The 23,216-nt window shown below is 44.9% G+C and overlaps 1 protein-coding gene across 2 annotated transcripts in view; it reads right to left on the bottom strand.

Annotated features, from left to right (window-relative positions):
- Nucleotides 1–110: 110 nt before the first annotated feature.
- Nucleotides 111–23,216, bottom strand: part of APPL2 (adaptor protein, phosphotyrosine interacting with PH domain and leucine zipper 2) — a 28,773-nt gene continuing 5,667 nt past the window's right edge. Inside the window, exons 2-21 of one of the 2 annotated variants that reach the window (XM_080971706.1) lie at nucleotides 22,992–23,090; nucleotides 18,919–18,978; nucleotides 17,854–17,925; nucleotides 14,023–14,110; nucleotides 13,147–13,185; nucleotides 12,997–13,055; nucleotides 11,859–12,005; nucleotides 9,999–10,081; nucleotides 8,685–8,843; nucleotides 7,835–8,023; nucleotides 7,473–7,515; nucleotides 7,321–7,377; nucleotides 7,094–7,182; nucleotides 5,585–5,743; nucleotides 5,429–5,481; nucleotides 4,548–4,722; nucleotides 2,978–3,014; nucleotides 2,705–2,845; nucleotides 2,210–2,257; nucleotides 111–1,180 (exon numbers count right to left, since the gene is read on the bottom strand). In XM_080971706.1, coding sequence (XP_080827832.1) covers nucleotides 1,049–1,180; nucleotides 2,210–2,257; nucleotides 2,705–2,845; nucleotides 2,978–3,014; nucleotides 4,548–4,722; nucleotides 5,429–5,481; nucleotides 5,585–5,743; nucleotides 7,094–7,182; nucleotides 7,321–7,377; nucleotides 7,473–7,515; nucleotides 7,835–8,023; nucleotides 8,685–8,843; nucleotides 9,999–10,081; nucleotides 11,859–12,005; nucleotides 12,997–13,055; nucleotides 13,147–13,185; nucleotides 14,023–14,110; nucleotides 17,854–17,925; nucleotides 18,919–18,978; nucleotides 22,992–23,090 — 1,929 coding nt within the window. In that variant the 3' untranslated portion in view covers nucleotides 111–1,048. Of the gene's footprint in view, nucleotides 1,181–2,209; nucleotides 2,258–2,704; nucleotides 2,846–2,977; nucleotides 3,015–4,547; nucleotides 4,723–5,428; nucleotides 5,482–5,584; nucleotides 5,744–7,093; nucleotides 7,183–7,320; nucleotides 7,378–7,472; nucleotides 7,516–7,834; nucleotides 8,024–8,684; nucleotides 8,844–9,998; nucleotides 10,082–11,858; nucleotides 12,006–12,996; nucleotides 13,056–13,146; nucleotides 13,189–14,022; nucleotides 14,111–17,853; nucleotides 17,926–18,918; nucleotides 18,979–22,991; nucleotides 23,091–23,216 lie in introns of both variants that reach the window. The other variant, XM_080971705.1, reaches the window with a different exon arrangement.

Raw genomic sequence — 23,216 nt, forward strand, 5'->3', positions numbered from 1 at the left:
GCAAGTGCTATAGTTTCATGCTTAGGAAGAGTTGTTAGAATGTTTATGTCCTCTTTTCTGAAGCCAGGACAAGTTAAGCAACCACAGTTCCAAACATTCACACCATTCAGTTTAGTTCAAATAAGACTTTACTCTAGCATTATTGCTAAATAGTTGCATTGCAAAATGTGGACCCTGTTCGTTAACATTAAAACATATTTTAACATTAAAAATATCCACCAGGGTTGGGGAATCAGGTGAACTTCATTAGATCTGGCTCTGTTCTTGAATGTTACTTGAATTTAAGATAGTAAACCCAGAACTTCTCCCACTACAGTACTGCTCACACTGGTAAGATCATACAGACGATATTAGGCTTAGATTGGTCCTTGTATGGACAGCCATGCAGCCTTGATATCTGCTTTCATTTCTAAGTCACACAAGTGCATCTCAGGCTGCCTCCATCTAGGTTATAAACAACCACCCCCACACTGAACTGAGCTTACTCTTGAGCAAGCCTCCTTTGTGTTAGGGCACTAACTCAACCTTGTAGATCAGTATGAAAAAGAAAATGTTTAGTTGGCTCATGTGAGAGGCTGAGACGTATGAGGAGGTTAATGCAAGTAGCTGCTAATCTACCTGCCACCTCATTCTAGGGCAGAGTGCCTGCTTTACTGAATCTACAAGTATGGTCCCTGCAAAAATGGTAGGCACTTAAGAGATATTATCTAGAGTAAGCTTTCAGTATTAAAGTATAAAAATAGATAATAGGAAAGTGATTTATCAAATAGATCTGTAAACAGCCTAGCTCAAAATAGTGTTCCTGTTATCCCTCTCAGAAGTACAACAGAGCCTAAAAACTTCACACAGAAGCAAACACATTTAACTATCACTGGTAGCAATCAGTAAGTGACCATGTTGGGAAAGAATTTCAAAGATTGTCAGTTTACCACACCAGAAATCCAGACCAAGCTCTCCACATGCTATCTCTTAAGTACTCACATTGGATAGTTGAGAGAGTGTGGGCTATTATGTGCAGCACCACTGCTACTTTAAAAAAAAATACAGCTTATGCTTCTGACTCCTCCTGCCCATCTCCCTGTACTGTGTTGTCCTCTTCTGACTGCTCATTCAAGAGCACGAACTTCCCATCATTGGTTAGTGGCACAGATGACATTAACTGAGCTAGTGCTTCCGGATCCTATAATGAAAACACAATGAGAGTCATTGGAATAGTTATCCAACGGTCTGCAATTATCTGTCATCGGGGGGCCTCTGTTGTTCTCAGCAACCTAATTCGTTGCCTGCTTTTAAAACAACACTAGATCACACTGCTTAAGTGAGTTCTAAGTCAAGATGATAAAAACAGTGAATTGACAAGACTAGATTAAAGCAAGCTTCATTCCACAATGAGGATCCTTGCGTGCTTTGGATTGGCTATATAGTATGCTGCAAAAACAAAGTTGAAATTGCAGCTCATTTTCAATGTGCCGACACCCAGGCATACAATCTATGTGGGACTGTGCCCCCCCCCCCACATCTCTGGCAGCTGCACAGCACAGGTGCACATGGCATGGTGATATCGCGCAGCTCTGGGCCCCTTCAATTGCAGGGGCAAGGTGATGTACCTGCCAACACCTATATATGGCTAAAATGGTATTTGTAAACTCTTTACCCTACTGGGTTGATATTGTGAGCTTTATGGGTAGAACATGCTCTGCTAGTTAACATGTACTTGAAAAATGCAGAGAAACTAATAGTTAAGTCCTTTGTCATTCAATTTATGTTTAAATGCATTTTATTTAATGTTGGTGCAGAAACTTGCATTTCTCAATATGTACAGGAAGACCTGAAATGGATCCAAACAAGTAACAGTAGAAAAAAAACCCCAGACAGTTAAAGTTCCTGTTTGGGTGGCAGGTTAACACACAACTTGAGGCCCTGACTTAATTTACCTGCGTTGCCTCTGTCATGATTTTTTCATCGTCCACGATCGCTTCCTGCATTTGTCCCATTCACTGTATTGTTCTGGGATCCCCAACATAGAACCACCTATGGGCCTCCTGCCCCTTACAATTTTTTAATTCCCCCCTTACCTTTCTTTTTAAGCACAGGTGGGACTGAACTGGCTGGTAAGCAAAGTGCTGGCATCCAGGCACCCATCAGAGGCCAGAGTTTAGGCTTAAAAGCAAGATTCAGTACTGTATAGATAGGAAGAGTGAAACATTACCTTGCGAGCTTCAATGATTTCTTTCCCGAGGTTTATCGCATAACAAATCTGCAGAAGAAGCAGAGATCAGCCTTAGGAAATTTTTCTGTTATCCTAGGACCCAGGTTAGAGCACCAGGAAAGCAGAAGTATGTGGTAGCAGTTCTAGACAGTAAGCTGAGACCAGGAGATAGGCTTTGTGGAAGTTTAGCCAGTTGCTGGCCAAACATGTATGGCGAAGCAGTGCAGCATAAGGTAATAACAAATAAACTCTGATGTTTCTCTTTCAGAATCTTATTTGTCTATAAATGTGGTCACAACAGGGTTAAGCAAGTGGGCAATGGATCAAGGGAATTGCTAAGGAATATTTGGGGAGAGTGTATGTGTGTGTGCGCGTGCAAACTAAGCAAAGCAAATGGACTCAACTCACTAAATGCCCACTAAAAACTTATTACGGATGACTACAATTAGAACAAAATGTATTCTAAAAACCATGCAACGAAACGCATCTCCAGACCTTTTCGCCTTCGGTGTTACTCTCAAATACGTAAGCACTCATGGACTCTTCACCTGGGGACTCGGAGATGGGAACCACAAACCCAATCAGTCTCTTGTTTTCCTGATGAGCAGCAAATTGTGTCACACTGGCAAGTTCAAACTGGAAAAACGGGTTCCACAATTTTAAAGACTTAAAGCAGGTAAACATTTAACAACTTCCCCAGCTGGCAACTTGGCATTTAAAGCCCTGGCTGCCAGTTCTGTACTGTGAGAAATGGAAGAATATACTTACACTTATCCTCGTAACTTGGGTTTGCGGATCTATTAATCTGTTGTTAGTGTAAAGGGGAGGAAAAAACGTAGATTAGGTCCTCTTCACAAGATTTAACAGCAGAGAAAGTACAGGAGCCCTAATCTGGCTCAAGAAAGTTGGGCCTTAAGCTGACACATCTTCATATGCTACTTGTGAGAAAAGGAAAAATGAGTAGAGATTGCTAGATGCCCTTAACCAGCCATGCCCTTTTCCAGATTACTCCATTCCCACAACCGGGGAGGGGAGGGTAGCAAGTGTTCTTCTTCCATTTTTCCTCTCCAACAAGCATTCATCATTCTGTGGCTGCTAAACATTCTCAGTCTTCACTGATCTATTTAGTTTTTAAGGTTGCCCCCTTAAGGTCCCCCCTCCAATCCTTAATTATTGTGACCCTTCAGCAAGTTAACTTAGGCTGATGATAGCCATTATCCTCGTCTCTGTATTTATTCCCACCCACTCCCTGGACTGTATATGCAAAACCACACACACACCAGACCTTAAAAGTGCAATATGAAAAAGCAACGTGATGGTTTTCTATTATGTCATGTACTATTATGTCATTCCACTACGTCTCATCCTACAACAAAAAGCTTCCCTTCCCTGTGGTTCTTAGCCCTCCACATGTTGGATGGAAGGTAATTATTCCTGACCACTAGCCACGGCCGATAGCACTCCAACAGCACTTGAAAGGTTACCAGTTCACTATCACTGTTGAGAGATTCTTTGATTGACCCTTCCATCCTAGATATGCTTCCTTGGAAGCAAGTATTTCAGAAACTAGCTTTATCGGTAACACTTGTAGCTGGATTCAGCGATAAAGGTAAAGGTAAAGGTACCCCTACTCGTACGGGCCAGTCGTGTCCGACTCTAGGGTTGTGCGCTCATCTCACTTAAGAGGCCGGGAGCCAGTGCTGTCCGAAGACACTTCCGGGTCACGTGGCCAGCGTGACGAAGCTGCTCTGGCGAGCCAGCACCAGCGCAGCACACAGAAACGCTGTTTACCTTCCCGCTATAAAGCGGTACCTATTTATCTACTTGCACTTAGGGGTGCTTTCGAACTGCTAGGTGGGCAGGAGCTGGGACCGAAAGACGGGAGCTCACCCCGCTGCGGGGATTCGAACTGCCAACCATACGATCGGCAAGTCCTAGGCACTGAGGTTTTATCCACAGCGCCACCCGTGTCCCCCCAGTGATAGGATTCAGTGATAGTTACTTCCAAAAGAGGTAGGGATTAAAGGTGCTGTAGCCTGTGAGAACTAGGAGTTGAATTCTAATGAACCGAAGGTCTTTGGATCCAACAAAGGTTCCTAATAACCAGGGAAGAGGAGCTATCCCCTCTCACATCCGTCAGGGACACCTAGGCCTCTGGAGGGACACAGGGGAGCAGGACATCAGCAAAGGTTATCTCCTCCCGCTGGCCTTAGCAAGTACCAAGAGTACCCTCTTCATGAGTTCCAGCCCGCTCACAGGATCAGCTCACAGATTCATCAGACCTCACATCAATGCAGACCATGCAGAAGAAGAAAGCAAGCGAGGAAGTTTTGCTTACTTCAGGTCGTTGCTGGTGACCAAGAGGTGGGATTCTGTTGTGCGGAAAATGTTGTGGATGGCCCGAGCCGCCAGCACCTGCCTCATGGCTTCGTAGATCACCTCAACCGTGTGGTCGGATTTGACTGCCATCGATCCTAGAAAACGGACTACAAACATCTGCTGCAAGAGTGAATCTGGGGGAAAGGAAATAAAAAAGAGGAACTTTCTCCTTGTTTATCCTGCCTCTCGAGTTAATAGGACATCTGATTTCCCCCCCTTGGATGCTGCTTTCTCTTCTTCAACATAAATGTTCTCATGGCAGGTTCCCGTTTATGGATGCTCACTTCTTGATTTCAAGCAGTGATGGGAAAGTGTGAATGGGTCGCAGATCTAATCTTGTAGGGCAGAGATGCAGAACTTCTGGTCTTCTGTATATTCTTGGACTCCAGCTCCCATCATCCGTAACTACTGGCCAAGCTAGAGGGCACTGATGGGAGTTGGAGTCCAACAACAACAAAGAGTGCTACAGTTTTCCATTATCCCCTTGCCCCCTGCTTGTGAGCGCTCAGAAGCATTTGGCCACCTGCGGGAATGGGGGATGGGGGATGTTCTTCACAAGACAAACCAGGGATGGGGAAACCTGTGGCCTTCCAGATGTTGTTGCCCCAGCCAGCATAGTCAAGGATGGTGGAAGCTGTAGGCTATCAGTATCTGGCCACAGGGTCTCCCCTCTTTGACACAGACCATGGTCCCACCTAAAAAGTGGAGCTTGGGGCACCATTTGTGACTGAAGAGAGTTTACCCCATGGATCAAATTTACAATAGACCTTGTAATTTTAGACAGCTTTGGGGCTCAACAAGACTGAAGTTTATGAACAGCAATCCCCAGTCAGTTCTCACCTGCCTCATCCTCTTTCTTGCCATCTTCTGATTCTCCAAATGGGTTTGTGCGCCTGTTAAAATACACACAGGGCAGGAGTTATGGCTACTTCGCCAACCTAAGAGAAGGAGTCAAATGCGAAAGGGAGCACTTTGTCAAACTCTCGCTGGCTGTACCTGCCACCCCTGTTCTGATCCAGGAACTCCGTTGCGGGAAGCACAATGTCAAACTGAATTGGTGTTCCGGGTGCAATTAACTCAGTGGGTTCTGGAATGCTGGCCGGCTCGTTTGGGGCTGCCCAGTCATTCTGCATCTCCACATTCTTCACATCCTGGCTAAAGCAAAAGGAGAGAGACAGAGAACATGGCCCCATATGAGAAAGACAGCTCTGTGAGAGCTGGAAGGGAGGGAGGATTCCTAGAAATGAAAACCTGGGTGAGAACGGACGAGTGAGCATTCAGTCAGGGTCTGAGCTGACATTTAAACATCCTCACCAACAACATCCAATTCTGGATAGTTAAAATGTGTTTTAAACAAGGAACTAAGACATCACAACCAGGAACTAAATCATAATGCAAGGGTGGGGGGGGGTCAGCTTTTACAGGACAATCCACCTGTCAATCACATGACATCTCTTGATGGACAGGTGGGTTGTACTGCCCACCTGTCAAAATCCCTTGTGCGGAGCCACCTAGCCACCTGTAATGGGTTTAGGGGTTGCTCGTGCGTACGTTGCCGCCACTGCTGGCGAGGTTACCTGGTTAAACTGACTGAACAGCCTCCAGCATCGTGACTGTCTCAGTCGCTGGCAGAATCCGTCAGTGGGCGTTTCTTGAACCTTTTCCAGCATAAAAGCTGTTTGACGCCAAGTCTCCTCCTACTCTCCCTGCACGGAAGTCTTCTGCGCAAGGAGGGTGTGGGCAGCGGAGTACCCGTACTCTCTCCGCTGGTCTCCGGCGAGGAGTCTTGGAGCCTCCTCTCCGATTCCCCCATCTGCCCCCCCTTCTCCACTGGTGTTACGCTGATTTCCTTCCCCAGCAGATGGGCTGCCTCTCTCCCTACTGGGACCCTCTCCGGCATCCCTCTGGAGCCTTCCCTCCACCTCTAGCTCCGATGGCAGTTCCCTGACACCACCTAATGCATTTATGTTGGCTACCACTATCCGTCTCGATGCAATGCACAACAAAATAAACAACATCAATCTTATAATCACCATACAATAAAGGAAAAGATGAGAATCCAAAAGATAACTCTGCCTAGGCTAAGATAAAATGAAGGAACACAACCCACTGAAATAAGGCACCGGCAATGCATCTTTAATAGGTGCTGGATGTTGTTACTGTTGGCACTTGTCTAAGATCTGCAATAAGGGTGTTTACCCAGAGTTGGGACTGCTTAAGATCCAATTTGCACATGAAACTGCATGATGCAGGTAGCAGTTATCTACCACGTGTAGATTAGAATGTAACAGCTGAGCTATCCATTCAGGAAACTTGTTGGAGAGCCTTTCATGTAAGGGACCGCTTCAGAACACAGTGGGGGAACACTTGCTCCCTCTGTCAAAACTGCGATGCTTGCAGAATGCCAACACGTCAAAAGTTAGACTGGCCTTCTTCCTGAGGTGCTAATTTTCTTTGCGGAAGGAGCATCCAAACCTCTCCAGACTAAGATGGCTAAAATGTTACCTGGGGGATTGGTTTTCCTGCTTCTTCCCAAAGCTTGTGATTGGCGTCACGGCTTGCAGCGCTGTCTGATTCAGCCTGATGGCAACAGCCTGAAGCAAAGCAGAGGCACAGCCTTAAAGGAAGTTGTGCGATATTACCCAAGCAAACATTGAATCACAGATCTTACTGTATCTGGGGTGAGGGGCTTGTTTGAGTTATCAAAGCATTTCATTTCAAAACCTACTTACTTCAGGATTGTCAGTAAGATAGATCTGCCGAGAGATGTTGTTGATTGCACATATCCACTGGAAGAGGAAAACAAGAAAGAGAAACGCCAGAGATTTCAATTTAGTTCTGGAATTTTAATTTCTTGAGTAGAAACAAAGTGAAATGTGTTTACCTCCTCATATTCTTTCTTGCTTTCTGCCTGAAGGGTTATCCCTCTGTAAAAGAAAACAAAAACCACCCCATCATTTTCTTTCCTTGCCCCATTAGAGGTTTTGAAGCAGAGACTACATAGCCAACTAACAGGCTATGTATTCAGCTATCTTGATGGAGCTAGCAGAAGGCAGTGCAAGGACTCCCAGAAACTCAGTGGAGCTTCCTCCACCCCCACAAAAAAATTTATTTAGGTGACTAGAGACCTCCCTAAAGGGGAGGCTTATGCTCAAGGCAACTCAGTTAATGCAGCCAGACTGAAAGACGCAAGCCCTCGTTTTGGGTAGGGTAGTTGCTCCCTAGCAGAAGACCCAAGACACATACGGTTTCCCTGTAGGAGTGGTGATCTGAAAGCAGTAACGTCGGTCTTCACAGTCGACTGCCATCACAGAGCAGTTGTCCAGATCCTGGATCAGTCCCCCGGCGACGGCTCCCCTGGGCTGGCACATCAGGTTCCCACCTTGAGTGAAGAAGTACAGCCTGTCCCAAGTTGTAGTCACCAGGCCTGTTTTGCTGTAGGAAAAGACCAGAGCTTTGGTGTCACCCTCACACCAGCAGCAAAGCAGTAGGATTCACTCCCTCCTCACGGCCAAAAAACAATCCTTTCGGGAAAGGGAACTGAGCAGCGTGTGTTTTCTAAGGTCATATCCCACCCACCCCCTTCACCGCACACATTTTAAGACTCCCGCTATCTTTTTGTAATGTCAACAAGGCATCTTGAGGGACTTGAATTTTGTATTGCGGCAGAAGCACGTGCAGGGACTTTTCATGATCCCACAGTACAAGGGACATCACGACAGGTACTAGTCACTGCTTTTACTCTCTTTTAGCTCTTTGGTTTTCTGGCACTGCTGCATCGTACATTTTGGGGGGAAGGGACATGTGATTCGCATATGCAGAAGCCAGGTTCAATCCTTCAACATCTCCAGGGTAACAGGAAAGATCTCAGGCATCAGCACTTGAGAAAGACGTGGAGAGGGTTGGCGAGAGTTCTGAGGTCCAGAAAAGGAGGCGTGGAGGGCCACATAACCTCCCCCCCCCAAGCTGAGGTAGTAGATGTAGCATTTTACTTTAAGGAACCTTAGGTCCCAATTTTGAAAACCCACCGAACTAGCTAGAGTACTAGCCCGTCTACCATGCCAAGACATGACTCCCTCCCAGGAATCTTCCTTACTTTCTAAGGTTAAGGTAGCCAGCCTTCTGAATCAGGTTTCTGTTGATGAGAGGCGACGCTGCGTCGAAGTCAGGTGTGTACACTGATTCGCCAACCGAAAGCAGATCTTGCTGAGATACCCGCATAGCTTCTGCCTCAGTGTCCAATTCTCCCTGTACGCTACAGGAGAGAATAAACGTCAAAGCACTTCATGGCCATAGCCTGCTTGCTTAGGCTGTCCGACGAATGCTGAGCATACATTTCCTTTCTCTTCTTTAGAATATTTGATTGGTTTTATAATAAAATGGCATGGACGAACTGCAACAAAATCTGCAGAGCATTACACGCACACATCAGTCATCTATAACGAACTGAGCAGGAACACGGTCAGATAACGGGTTCATTGAATGAACCACCCCCAAGGCTTCAACTATCTGTGACACATCTTCTCCATACGTAAGCATGAGTGGCGGGATGCCTGAGATGAACAACCCTTCTATTTACCTAGCTGATATATGGGAACCATACCTTATCGAAATGTGTTTGGTTTCTCAACACTTCTTCTGCGTTTCAATAGTTCAGAAAGAGTCAGATCCCAAGATTTCCCTTGCCACCTCATCAGAGATGCACAATATATTTGTAATACTTTGTTAAAAAGTAGTAACAATTTATTTAAAAATTATTAAAATGTACATGTTTATTAAACAATGTAAACAAACAATTTATTAAAAATTTATTAAAATTTACATGTTTCTCCAGGCACTTAAAATGAGACAAGTGGAAATGTAAGAGTGCACTTTCATGTGTTTTTTTTTTTAATCCTAGAAGCAGCAACATGGTTTTCTAGACACACTTGCATCATCTGGCTGCCAGGCTGGTGCCAAACTTGGAAGGGGGGTCTCCTTGGCAAGGTGACAATGATAAGACCCCCTACTCCCTAACCAGGACTGAGAGCAGTCCTGCCTAGGCCAGTCATGGGCACCACAGGCTCTCTCTGCCATTGCTCTGACAGTCACAGCATCACTCACTGTCCTCCACTGAGCATCAGGCAACACTTCAGCCATGTACGGGTAGCAGTACTTTTGAACCGGAGCGAAGCTGGACTCCCATTCAAAAGCAGCCCTGCTGCCAAATTCACTGAAGGCTGTGGAGGGCGTCACATCTGGGTCAGGCAGGTGAGGGGCCCTTCCAAGCCATGGGGGTCCCTGGCCAGTGCCCCACCTGGCTACCACTGCTGGTGTCAGACCTCATGCTTGCTGCCAGTCATAGCACAATCATTCTCAGAAACAGCAAAAAAGAGCAAACAGGCAAAAGCAAGCTGGAACGATCCATTACCTTTCAACCATGCTTGAGACTGAAGATAGAAAGCTGTCCATTTTTTTGGTGAACATCTCGGCTCCCTTCTTAAAAAACTTAATCTGAAGAATATAAAAAGAGGGAGAGCACACACAACTCCTGAATATTTTTGTCAGCAAACTCCTTGCAGTAACATGCGAGGGGAGGAGGAGGGACACTGGGGTTTATATGATCCAACAATCTGGTCTTTCATACTGGGAGTCAAGGAGTTGTTGGCTAGGGAGTAGGGTATATCAGGGGCAGGGAGAACTTTGGCCCTCCAGATGTTGCTGAACTCCCAACTCTCATCATCACAGGCAATTGGCCATATTTGCTGGGACTGGTGGGAGTTCAACAGCATTTGGAAGAGCAAAGGTTCCCCATTCTGGTCTACATCTTAGAAAGAGAACAAGACATGTGAACCTGCAACAAAATGTTGCTTAGTATGGGACACTCTGTCTAGGGTCCTTTCCAGTCAACCATGCCCTCTTCCATGATTATTATTGGCACCTGTCTGTCTTGGGAGACAATGGAGGAGTTCGCCTTCAGGGGTAAAGCCAAACCGTTGGAGAGTTACAGAGCCTGCTGTGGCTGTAGAGACCAACACAGGAGAGACATGGAGGAAGAAGAAGAGGAGGAGGAGGAGGAGGAGTTTGGATTTGATACCCGCTTTATCACTACCTGAAGGAGTCTCAAAGCGGCTACATTCTCCTTTCCCTTCCTCCCCCACAACAAACACTCTGTGAGGTGAGTGGGGCTGAGAGACTTCAGAGAAGTGTGACTAGCCCAAGGTCACCCAGCAGCTGCATGTGGAGGAGCAGGGAATCGAACCTGGTTCACCAGATTATGAGTCCACTGCTCTTAACCACTACACCACACTGGCGGCATGTAATGTCGCAACTGTGGCAGACGAAGGCGTCTGGTTTTGCTGCTACAGGTGCACCAGAGTGTTTCTTCTCCCTGTGCTCCTCTCAGTGTTTTATTTCTCCTCTGGTCACTGCTGTGGACACACAACCTGACTGTCTGTCTCCAGGCACTGCAAGGGATTCCCAGGCGGGACGGTTGAAGTGGCCAGCCTTCATCTCATGTTTGCAGACAGCTTTGTGCCAGGGACTGGACTGAGGGGGACGAGTCTGAGGAGGAATGGTGGAGACTGCCACCCGCCCCTCCACCTGAACTTCCCAGAGAAGAGGAAGGCAGTATTGAATTACACAGCTCCGAGACAGCTGAACAGAAGAGTTGGGAAGTGTTGGGAGAAGAGAAGGGGGAGCCAGAGACAGAGCACCCAGCTGACACGTTATCACTGGAGAGCATATCTGACACCCCTTCTCCCAGAACTCGGTGTGCGCTGAAAGTTGAAGAGCGAAGGACTCAGAGACAATTAGCCCCTGGCAGCCACCATAAGGGGAAGTGCTGTTGCTAGGAAGGGAAGGGGGAGCTCAGTTGGAGCAACACCATTTTGGGGAAGGCTGCATTCCTTCGTCGTTCTCTGTGAATTACTGAATAAATGACTTGGTTAGAACTCTTATTTTGGGCTGCCCCGTGGTAGGGAGCTGATTTCCCCCAAAGCCTGACACTTTGTGACACGGAACTGGTCTGCCAACAGGCCTGGTGCCTGAAGTCAGCTCCCCATAATAGCAAATCCTTGGGGATCCTGCCATCGTCCGTTCTGTGGACACGGCATCAGAGTGCTTTAAATGTATGGTGTGGATGCAGCCTTGGTCTGACGTGTCAGGGAGCGCTGGGTTTGTCCTGCCACCAGTTTTTAACTGAACCATACAATGCTCAGTGGTTTCCAAACCAGCTCAGCTGCAGCGAAGAAGGGTTTGCTGCCCAAGACGCTGCAGCTAGGATATGTACCTGGGAGCGCGTATATCCCAGCATGGGCTCCAGCATGGCGATTCTCTTGCGGTACTGTAAAGCATTAAGGGCACAGTAATACTGTAGCGACGAGAGATGCTGCTTCCTCCGGGCACTGGCTACCTCTTTGGCAACTTCCGCCTTTAGCTGAATGATAAAGGAAAGGAACAGCCAAGTGTCAGCAGATGTGCCATTGCAAGACGGGGTCAGCAGTGCATTGAGCAGGCAGTTAAATGACACCCAAGTGCCACTGAAATCACTGTGACAATACTACTACTACTAATTTATTATTTATACCCCGTCCATCTGGCTGGGTTTCCCCAGCCACTCTGGGCGGCTCCCAACAGAATACTAAAAACACAATAAAATATCAAACATTAAAAACTTCCCTAAACAGGGCTGCCTTCAGATGTTTTCTACAAGTCAGATAGTTGTTTATTTCCTTGACATCTGAAGGGAGGGCATTCCACAGGGTGGGCGCCACCACCAAGAAGGCCCTTTGCCTGGTTCCCTGTAACCTCACTTCTTGCCATGAGGGAACCGACAGAAGGCCCTCGGTGCTGGATCTCAGTGTCCGGGCTGGATGATGGGGGTGGCGACGCTCCTTCAGGTATACTGGGCCGAGGCCGTTTAAGGTCAGCAACAACACTCTGAATTGTGCTCAGAAACGTACTGGTAGCCAATGTAGGTCTTTCCTGACCTGTGTTATAGCGATTCATTATGAAGAGACTTGGGTGTCAATAACAGTCTGTGCACCTCACCCTTCTCAGAATTGTACTTATCATGTGGAAGATGTATATACACCATTCACCACATTGGGGTTGTTTGCATATGCATAAAAAAAATCTTTAGCTTTCTTCCCCACCCCGCTCCAAAAACCATCTCAAACATCCTATATTAGCATTTAGAAAAGGGCAATGGTGAAGTATCTGCTTTACACACAAAATACTCCAGGCTGAGCCCTTCCAGGGAAGGCTAAGAGTCTGTCTGAAATCTTAGAGAGCTGCTGCCAGTCCGAGTAAACAATATGGAGCTAGATAAGGCAGCTTCTTATGTTCACAGAACTGTACCCTGTTGAGGATTTTTCATTACATAAAATTCATCTTATCAAATGTGCCAAGATGTCGGAGTATCTTACCTTTTCATTCTCTCTCTTTTTGGGTAGCCTGCTGTACTTTGCCATGGAGACGTCGTGTTCTGCAAGGATCGAAGGCACAGTTTAGCATCATCACTCATGCACACCGCCAGCAAAATTTCAGTCAAATGAAAGACCAATGTGAAAACGTACCATTGCTGGCAAGGCTGAAGAGATCCTTCAAAGTGCTTACTTCTAGGAAAAAGCAGAAGGCAACAACAAAGGGTTTGCGCATTAGTGCAAAGTTTCCATGAGATGACCAGAGATGTGCCAATTAAAACTTTGAACGTTCGCAGTGACCTTCTTCTCAAATTCCACTGCAACTACTTGACTTCATGCAAAGAAATGTGCCATGTATTTATTTCCTTAACTGGACTAGAACTGCTTCAGTCCCATGTTGCGATTATGCAGCAGAACAGTGGCAGAAATGTTCTTTTTGCAGATGTTTAACTGGACTAGCAATCCTCCTTGAACAGTAGAAACACCACAATGAATAGGGATGGAGAAGCCTATGGTCCTCCAGCTGCTGTTGGACTACAACTCCCATCATCTCTGACCACCAGCTGTGCTGACTGGGGCTACTGGGGGCTGGAGCCCAACAACACTAGCAGGAAGGCCACCGGTTCCCCACTCCTGGGTCTAGAAGCTGTTGCTGTCGCTCTGGTTTTAGCCCTAAGAACAGGGTACCATCCCATCTAGGTTAGCATCCTGTTCTCAAGGTGGACATTCAGATGCCTACAGGAAGCCCCGAAGCAGGACCTGAGAACAGCAGTCCTTTGTAATTTGCCATGTCTGCCAAGCTTACCCAAGCTATTTCCAAATAAACATGCATCTGCTAGCACTTGCAAGCCCCACTGTGTTCAGCGTGTGGGGTGGCTGTTTTTAAACTCTCATGGAAGTCTACATAGGGGCGCAACCTTAACTAATTTCCTTTAAGATACGAAAGTTGTCTGGAGTGTAAGAAGAAAAAGTGTCCCTCTCTTCCTTTGTTTCCTACTAAGAGCTCCCAGTCACACCTAGAAGATTTACCTGTAAGGTCTTTTTCACGGAACTGGATGATGGGGAGAACCATGGTGTCTGCGAGCTGCTTGGCCAGTTCGGTGTGCAGAATGTTAAGCTGAAAGACAGGAGGGCAGCCCATTCATTTAGAAGGCAGCAATAACATCCCCGGTACCCTAAATTCACCGTCAAGTGCTTGAATGGAAAACCCAATGTGGCTCAGTAGGGCGGACAGGAAAGTTCAGATTTGTGCTTGACTGTGGGAACTTTAATGCCAGAATGGGGCACTTGTTGCCTTCCAAATGTTGCGGGATTCCAATTCCCATTGTGCCTGACCACCATCCACGGTGGCTAAGGGCTGATGGGAGTTGGGGTCCAACAACAGCCGGAGGGCCGTAAGTTACCCACCCCTACTCTGAAGTACATTTTAGATGCTTGGATGTTACTCTCTGCTTCAGTTCCCCATCTCTGTGTAGTTAGTAATCATTATAGCAAAGTGAGTTGCCCAAATAGCTTTCTCTGAAGTGAGGACCAGTACAGTGCTCTATTAGAACAGTGGGCCAAATCAATACCATCTGCTTATTAAGCTGGAGCCAATATATCTAATTATTTTTCTTTAAATCCACACACTTTCATATATATTTAAACAGTGTTTTCTTAAATTGTTTGAAGCCATTTGCTCTCAAAACCAACCTTTTTTTGAGATTCTTCAGTAGGGTTTTGCATAATAAATAATCCCATGTCACTCTCAAAAAACCAATTCATATAAGAAGATATCAAAAACATTTTATTTCTATGAAACATTCTTACAGGGAACTGAAATATCCACCACTGAATGGCTTTGCCAGATTACATATTAAAAATCCAGAGCAGTCCAGGAAAAAAAAATCAATAGGGGAAAACAAGTTTGTTTACATGGATATTAGTAATAATATTAGTATCTGTCCATGCACCAGTGAGCTTTGAGTCTTGCTAAAATTAGTTATGGGCTGCCAAATACACACGGCTTCAGCTGAGAAGAAATGTCTCCATTTCTCAAGATTAAAGAGTTTACTTAAGGAGAGGCTTTGAAACAAGACTTTATATTTACTCTGCAGCCTTTTCCTACAAGCTGGACTGCTTCGCTTATGCCCTGGCAAAAGACATGACTCAACCAAAACAGCTGTTGTCACAGTTTTCAATTTTCACAGTGGAGGGTATCAATTTTTAATTTTTAATTTTTATTATTATTATTAAAGGTACAGTATTGGCTTTCTTAACTGCGTGGCTGGAACTGCAGTCAAACAAGGAGATCAAAAGGCAAGATTCCTAGAAAGTAGTCGCTTATGAAGACGAATCTCCAAACGGGAAGAAGGGGACTTGATCAGAAGACCAGAGGCATGGTAGCAAATACCAGGCATGAAGAACCTTCTTCAGCCTGAGGGCCACAGTCCCTCTCAGTGGGTGGGGCCAAAGGCCAAAGTGGGCAGAGCCACTGAGGTGACTCTTACCTCTGAGCAGTCAGCCACAATATAGCCACAAAGGAGCCAGAGGTTTCCACACCGTCTCCCCACCACACCTCTCTCCTTCCAAGCAAGCAAAAGGCATTCTAATCATCATTGTACAAGGGCACATTCCAACCAGGCAAAACCCTCAAGGAAGGTGTGGGCCAGGTGTGGGTCACCTGAGAACGGCCCCAAGGGTCATTGAAACTCTGGCCAATGTAATTAGAGAAGATGGAAATATAAAAGGAATAAGCAATAATAAAAAAGAGAAAATAAGCTTATTTGCAGATGACACCTTGCTAACAATCGAAAATCCGTTAGAAAATATGCAGGTAACAGAGGCACATTTGGAAAAAAATTGGAGAAATAACAGGGTTGCAAATTAATTGGTCTTGTTTTAACACTACAAGATGATGCTATTTTATTAAAAAAGCTAAGACTAAATAAGTACAGTGGTACCTCGGGTTACATACGCTTCAGGTTACACATGCGTCAGGTTACAGACTCCGCTGACCCAGAAATAGTACCTCAGGTTAAGAACTTTGCTTCAGGATGAGAACAGAAATCGTGCTCCGGTGGCGCGGCAGCAGCGGGAGGCCCCATTAGCTAAAGTGGTGCTTCAGGTTAAGAACAGTTTCAGGTTAAGAACGGACCTCCGGAACGAATTAAGTACTTAACCCGAGGTACCACTGTACTTCAGTGGCATTGTATGTTTGAAATCATAGAATGGTAGACCTGGAAGGGACCCTGAGCAACACAGGACTAGGCAGCTGTCCCATATGGGGATTGAACCTGCAACCTTGGCGTTATCAGCACCATGCTCTAACCAACTGAGCTATAAGCATGTCACAGACTTAAATTAATTTAATGGTCACTCCCTCTCCTCAGAAACTTCAATTTCTGTGAGGGGCTGTGGGGGTACGGCTATCTCAACACTCTCACCAAACTACAAATTCAAGGATTCTTTGGGCGAAACCGAGACAGTTAGCACTGGTATAAGCAATGATTTATGCTTATAGTGTAGATATGCTCCAACATCCCGTGAATTGTGCATCTTGGCAGAGTGTGGTGAAGCAATGGAAACCAGCTGGAAAAGGGTGTGGGAGCCCAGGAAGAAATAAGACACTGTACCCTGGCCTAATGAGGACTAGAATTCCCAGAGTTCAAGCCAAGAGAAGAGATGTTCTGTGTCTCTAGACAATGGGTGGAGAAATGGAAAGGAAGACACCCCCTCCCCCGAACTGTCTCTGCAGAGCTGGAAATCTTGCATTATAAATTTAAGAGAGGCGCCAGAAAAGCCTCCTGAAGGCAAATGTAGGCCAAGAACTTCGAACTATCTTTTTACTGCATTTGTGCACAGACCAAAATGTCATTTTGAAGTACAAAGTGCATTTGAGCCAAAAAGAAAAAATCCCCTTCCCCTTTAAAGCCAATTCTAAATACTGGGAAATGTTGAATAACATTTGTTGTGCACTGGGGAGTTGTTATTTTAAGTCAGCCTAGAAATAACAGAACTTCAGCAAGCTAACATGGGTTGGCATATTAAGTCTGCCACAGCAAACACACAGAAGAGAAGTTGAATTTATTAGGGCAACAGTCAGTTGGCTAGCACATATAGATTTATAGTGGTACCTCGGGTTAAGAACTTAATTCGTGCTGGAAGTCCATTCTTAACTTGAAACTGTTCTTAACCTGAGGTACCACTTTAGCTAATGGGGCCTCCCATTGCTGCCGCACAATTTCTGTTCTCATCCTGAAGCAAAATTCTTAACCCAAGGTACTATTTCTGGGTTAGCGGTGTCTGTAACCTCAAGCCTCTGTAACCCAAGGTACCACTGTACACACACAAACACATGTGCGTACAACAGAGGTGGGAAACCTGTGGCCCTACAAACGTTGCTGGGACTACAACTCCCATCATTCCTGATTGCTAGCCATGAAGATTGGGCTCTGTGAAGACTCCAACACTAACTGGAGGGCATCTCCTGCTCCCCACCCCCGGTGTGTAAGAGAGAAAAAGCTGCAAAGGGTGGGTCAAAAGGCAGAAAGTTGCATACAATAACAGTGACTCTAGCCAGAGTAAGTTGGTCCATCTTTAGGGCGCCACAACACTTTGCATAAATATAGCAAGAACTGATAAATAAGATAAAGGGAACTTCAGGATTCTTCTCTCTCTCCCTCTCTCTCTGCTTCTCCTTCGCCCCATCATTTTACGAGCAGAATAAGATGAGGCCTTTTCTACAGACTATACAAAGCACAAACAGGCCACCTTTCGCCACGCTCCCCCTTTGTAAATCTCAAGGTCGTCACAGCTTCAACGAGATAAACAGACACCATAAAAAAACCTAAGAAAAAACTTGCTGGCCATTTGGATTACCTCGTCCACAACTTTTGAAAAGTACTGAAGGGTGGATATCACTTCTTCATCTCCTTTACCCAGGGCAAAGTTCTGCAAAGGAAATGAAAATAAGTTGCAAAGTTCTGCAAAGGAAATGAAAATAAGTTAGGTTTCCAGTGCCTCCCGGGGAGTTCTATGGGATAAGCTAAAAGCAACCTGCGATATTGGACACAGATGTGCATATGTGGCGTTTGCCCTCCCAGGTGTGTGACATCATACTGGGTTCATAGGGAAAGGGTTAACTAATTGTAAAATAACAAAGTAATGGGAACCCAGGGGGCAGAGTTAACTGTATAGGGTTTAAGCACAGAGGTGTGGTGTTTTTTTGAGGAGAGAGTTAGAGTTAGGGTGGTTGAGAAGACAGTCTGGAGTTAGAAGAGACAGATAAGTCTGTGGGTAGGGCTAGTCTGGTGTGAGAGAGTGAGAGAATTTGTTAAGAGGAGTCAGTTGAGATAAACAGTCAGAAGGTATTAGGAAGGTATAGGCCGGTAAAGAAACTAAAGTTAAGGTACTGACAGAAATATTACTAGAGAAACCATGAACTTGTTAATGTTTGTAAAATAAACCTGGGGGTTTTTTGGTTCATTTTTAACAACTGTCTGGACTCAGTGTTTTACCAGTGGTGGCAGCGGGGAAGCGAGCACAGTGGTGGCACAGGGATCAATAGACCGTTAAACGTCCGGGGACCCTGTGTGATCTCCACAGCATCCTTCTTCCCTCTGTCATTGGCAAGATGCTTCTGCGCTCCAGCTGCTGGAAACCGCAGGAGGGGAGAGTGCTGCTGTGCTCAGGTCCTGCTTACAGGCTTCCCACAGGCATTTGGTCAGCCACTGTGAGAACACGATGCTAGACTAGAAGGACCACTGACCTGGTCCAACAGCTTCTTCTTATGCTCTCCCCTTGCCCCACCCCCATTCTTGCTCCAAGATGTTGAGGCAAGTTTGACATCTCCAGCAATATAACTAAGCAAACCCCTTAGAATCTTTTCATCTCTACCACCTAATCTGCTGAACACGGAGGTCGCACAGGGTAAATCAAGCATACCTGTTTCTCGTACGCAAGAAGCTGCTTGGAGAGCTGCTGGGTTGCCAGGCACATTTCATTCTGCAAGGAGAAAAGGTATTTCATTACTAATGATCACACACCAACTTAAAAGACTCCTCTTGAATATTAGGCAGGCACTGTCTCTGTTGTCTTGCCAGCACCGACTGAAGACCTTCCTCTTTCAACCAAGCGCTTTAAGCTGAGATCTCTCCAGGCCTGCATCTGTACTGGAATTGTTTTTAAAGGTGTTTTTGGTTTGGTTTGTTTTACCATTTGTTGTCTGCCACCCTGGGCTCCTTTGAGAGGGAGATCAGGATATAAATTTAATAAATAAACAAACGAATGAATTAACAGTGCAATCTTATACTTGTTCATTCAGATGTAAGCCACACCAAGTTCAGTAGGAATTACTGCAAGGTGAACTGTTCGTCATACTGCAGCATAAGCCTCATCTGTCATCATAACGGGCACTACAGTTGCTACCCTCTGCGTTTCAGATCATATTATTCACCAGGAGCACCAATATTTATGGACCAGCCTGAAAATTCCACACACCAGGTGGCTGTAAGGTCATGTGACAGACAAATATTTCACCATGAAGTACAGTAATACATAAATCAATACCTTGCTGCAATTCAAACTTGCATATATCGCGGAGTAGTACTCTACAGACATTTCTAGAGTTCCCTTCTTTCTAAATATACATAACCCCCAAACCATATTTGCTGCTTTTTAATGTTTTACTTCTCAACTGATGTTTGTATCGTAGAGGTGTGGAAAGACCACAGACTTTAGGAAAATAAAATTCTACTGTAAGGATCCCCAAACCAGTTTTCTCTCTCTTTACCTCCACTGCCTATTAGTGGCAGCGTTCACCCATCATAGTAAACCATAGTTAACTGTTAACTGTGAATGCAGAAATCGTCCCCACTTCATTGCATCCTGACGGGAGTAATAGTTCACAATCACTAGCTTAGTGCTACATCCAGCTTGGGGACTGTGGTTTGTTTCACTCATACAAAAAATAATTGGAAAGCCAAGAATAAATCCTGACTACAATGTGGCTTCTTTGGAACAAAAGAAATAAACCGTGATCCCCAGTCAAGGAGGATCAAACCACAATACACCAGCACATTCACAGTCAAACATTAACAATGGGTTACCATAATCTTGGAACGCAGCCACTATAATAGCACAACTCTTTCACCACCTAAACAGATTACAAAGTAGATTTCACAACAAACACAGAAAAGAAACAATTGTATGCACTGCTTATAGCTCAAACTGGGGCAAATAAATATTGACCGCATTTGGACATCACAAACTTTACAACTTATGTACACCTCTACTACACACACAATGCACTTCAATGCAGAGGACACCTTGATATAAAGCAAGGGCAATATTAAGGGACTGAATCTCAATATTCAACACAATTCAGTCTAATTTTCAGATTGACATCAAATTCTACAGAATAAACACAGTCAAAATGTCATGTTCAGTGTTCAAATTCAGACTTATGCAGCATAATCTGATTATAATGCATAACCACCCCGTTCATTTCTTAAAAGAGGCTTTTGCTGCCAGCAGCTCAGTTACTTGTTCCGTTTTCTATCATATCCCACCATCTCTCAACACCACTTTGATTGAATCAACTCCATTTCCAAAAAGATCGAACACATTAGCGTGGGCACCAAGCCTAGTGAGCACTGGTCTTTAAACTGAAGCCTTTGATATAGTATACAAGATTTCTGATAAGAGAAAGTTCACCTTAGTTATAAAAAGCCATGCTGTCATTTCATTGCCTATTTTTTCCAATGTCTATTTCAACATAGCTCTATATTTATTCCATATGCACACTAAGTTGACCAGAAAGGCAAATTAAATTCTCTCCGCGCTGAAATTCTGATAATCGGCAAAGCTATCAGGCCATCTGATTGTACCCAAATAGCAGGTTGTCTGCCTTCTCTGCTTTTCTTTGTTACCCATAAAAGCAAACCGTGCTGAATTGAAGTAAGTCACCAAACCACACCTATAATTTCTGGAGTGTAAATAGGCAGCACTTCCGATGGCTAGGCCACACCCGGAATTTTGGGGAAAGCATGCAAACAAACAAGAATGCCAGGGAGGTGCACCCCCGGAACTTCTGAGTTCCAGACACTTCATCCAGGACTTACAGGAGGTGATGCAACATTGAGTTACAAGTTAAGCAGCCCAAATACCAACATTTGGATGGGCTGGGACTTAGTGCATTGACAGTTCTGTGTACATAATGCCAAAGACATGAGGGGTTGTGTTCATTTAAAACAGGGAATGAGGATCTCTAGGGACCTACAGATGATGCTGGACTATCCCTCACATCATCCCTGATGCCCAGAAACATCTGGAGGGCCGAAGGGCAACCTTGATTTAAAAGGCTCTCCCTGAAGACGTGGCTACAAATTCCTACTATAGCAACTCCTTCAAGACTGCCTGTGTTTATGGGCGCATAAATATCCATCTATAACATGCATGCATGCGTTTTCGAGCACAATTCAGTGTTGGTGCTGACCTTTAAAGCCCTAAACAGCCTCGGTCCTGTATACCTGAAGGAGCGTCTCCACCCCCATCATCCAGCCTAGACACTGAAGTCCAGTGCCAAGGGCCTTCTGGTAGTTCCCTCACTGCAAGAAGCAAGGTTACAGGGAACCAGGCAGAGGGCCTTCTCGGTAGTGGCGCCTGCCCTGTGGAACGCCCTCCCAGCAGATGTCAAGGCAATAAGCAACTATTTTACTTTTAAAAGACAACTGAAGGTGGCCCTGTTTAGGGAAGTTTCTAATGGTTGATGCTGTATTGTTTTTAATATTCGGTTGGAAGCCGTCCAGAGTGGCTGGGGAAACCCAGCCAGATGGGCAGGGTATAAATAATAAATTATATTATTATTATTATTATTATTATTATTATTATTATTATTATTATTGTTGTTATTATGCATATGACCCCACCGGTCTTCTCAATAATCTCCTGAATGCACAGAGATGCTCCCACAAGGTAATCTACAATAGTGAAGAAAGGGGTGGGACAAGAAAAGGTATAGAATTGATGCAAATTGGATATACAGCACTTTTTCACATCTTAATATTTGTTGTGCTGGGGGTGGTGTGTATGCATGCACAGAACAGACTGGGATCACAACCCTGGAAGAGTGGGGGTTAAACCTTCCAAACTTCCTCCCCCAAATTGTTTTTCCATGTTACAAACCAACCAACTTGTGTCCAATGATTAAAAGCTTTGCCTGCCAATTTGTGGTTTATTAATATAGGACAAATTACCATAGCAAATTAAGACGGAAAGTGGAAGACAGAACCCCAATTGTTTTGTGGAAGACCAGTGGCCAGTAATCAAAAATGACCTGTGAACTGGGATGCAAAACTGTGGCCTTGTTCCAATGATCACAGCTTGGCTTCTTAAGCAGAGATGGACAAGCCTTTTGCCACGTACACGGTTTCTTTGAGGTGAGCTGCAATTTAACCAGGAAATCTCTAATTAGCCATAGTTTCCCATTTTATCAGAACCAGAAAACTATGGGTATCAAGTTCAGAACAGATCAGGCTCTTAAACCATGGTGTGGAATTAGTTTAAGATCCTGATTTGTTCCGGTAACCATAGTTTCCCAGTTTGGACAAAACAAGAAACTATGATTAATTAGAGGTTCCCTGTTGCAACAATAGTTTGCTAACAAAAGGAGGAGTGAGCAGGCTGCATATCTGGTCAAAAGATTTGTCCATATTAAAACTAAGAAGCCAATATATGACTATCTGAATAAGGTCAGGATGTGTGCAGTAATTGCCTCAGTATATATTGCTTTCTATGTTTATCCCCCTATTTTTAAGTGAACAAAATAAAATATAATCAATGGGGTGTGTGGAAATCATGATTATTTGTGTTTTCTTCAGGAAAGTGGCAGGTTTCTTTTTATGGTTTTCTATATTACCCATTATGAAAGAGCAATATGTTATTGAAATAAAACAATACATTATTTTTAGAAGAGTTGAGGGGCAGAAAGGGAACTGAAAACATTTGAAGTGATTTACCTGAGCCCCATAAACTCGCTGCATCGCTTGAAGCAACTGGTTGGTGTATTCTGTGAGAGTCCCCGCATCTTCTTCAAACACACTCAGCAAAGAACGTGTCTGGTCAAAGAGAAAGGGTAGCAGTTTATTCACCGATGGAAATTTACAATTTTCAAACAAACAGGTAGCATAAATGGAGACAGACACTAGTAATCTCTCTGTTGTTAAGACACTAAACACATACAA

This window comes from Podarcis pityusensis (genome assembly GCF_964106645.2).
Source record: "Podarcis pityusensis genome assembly, chromosome: 10".
NCBI lineage: Eukaryota > Metazoa > Chordata > Lepidosauria > Squamata > Lacertidae > Podarcis > Podarcis pityusensis.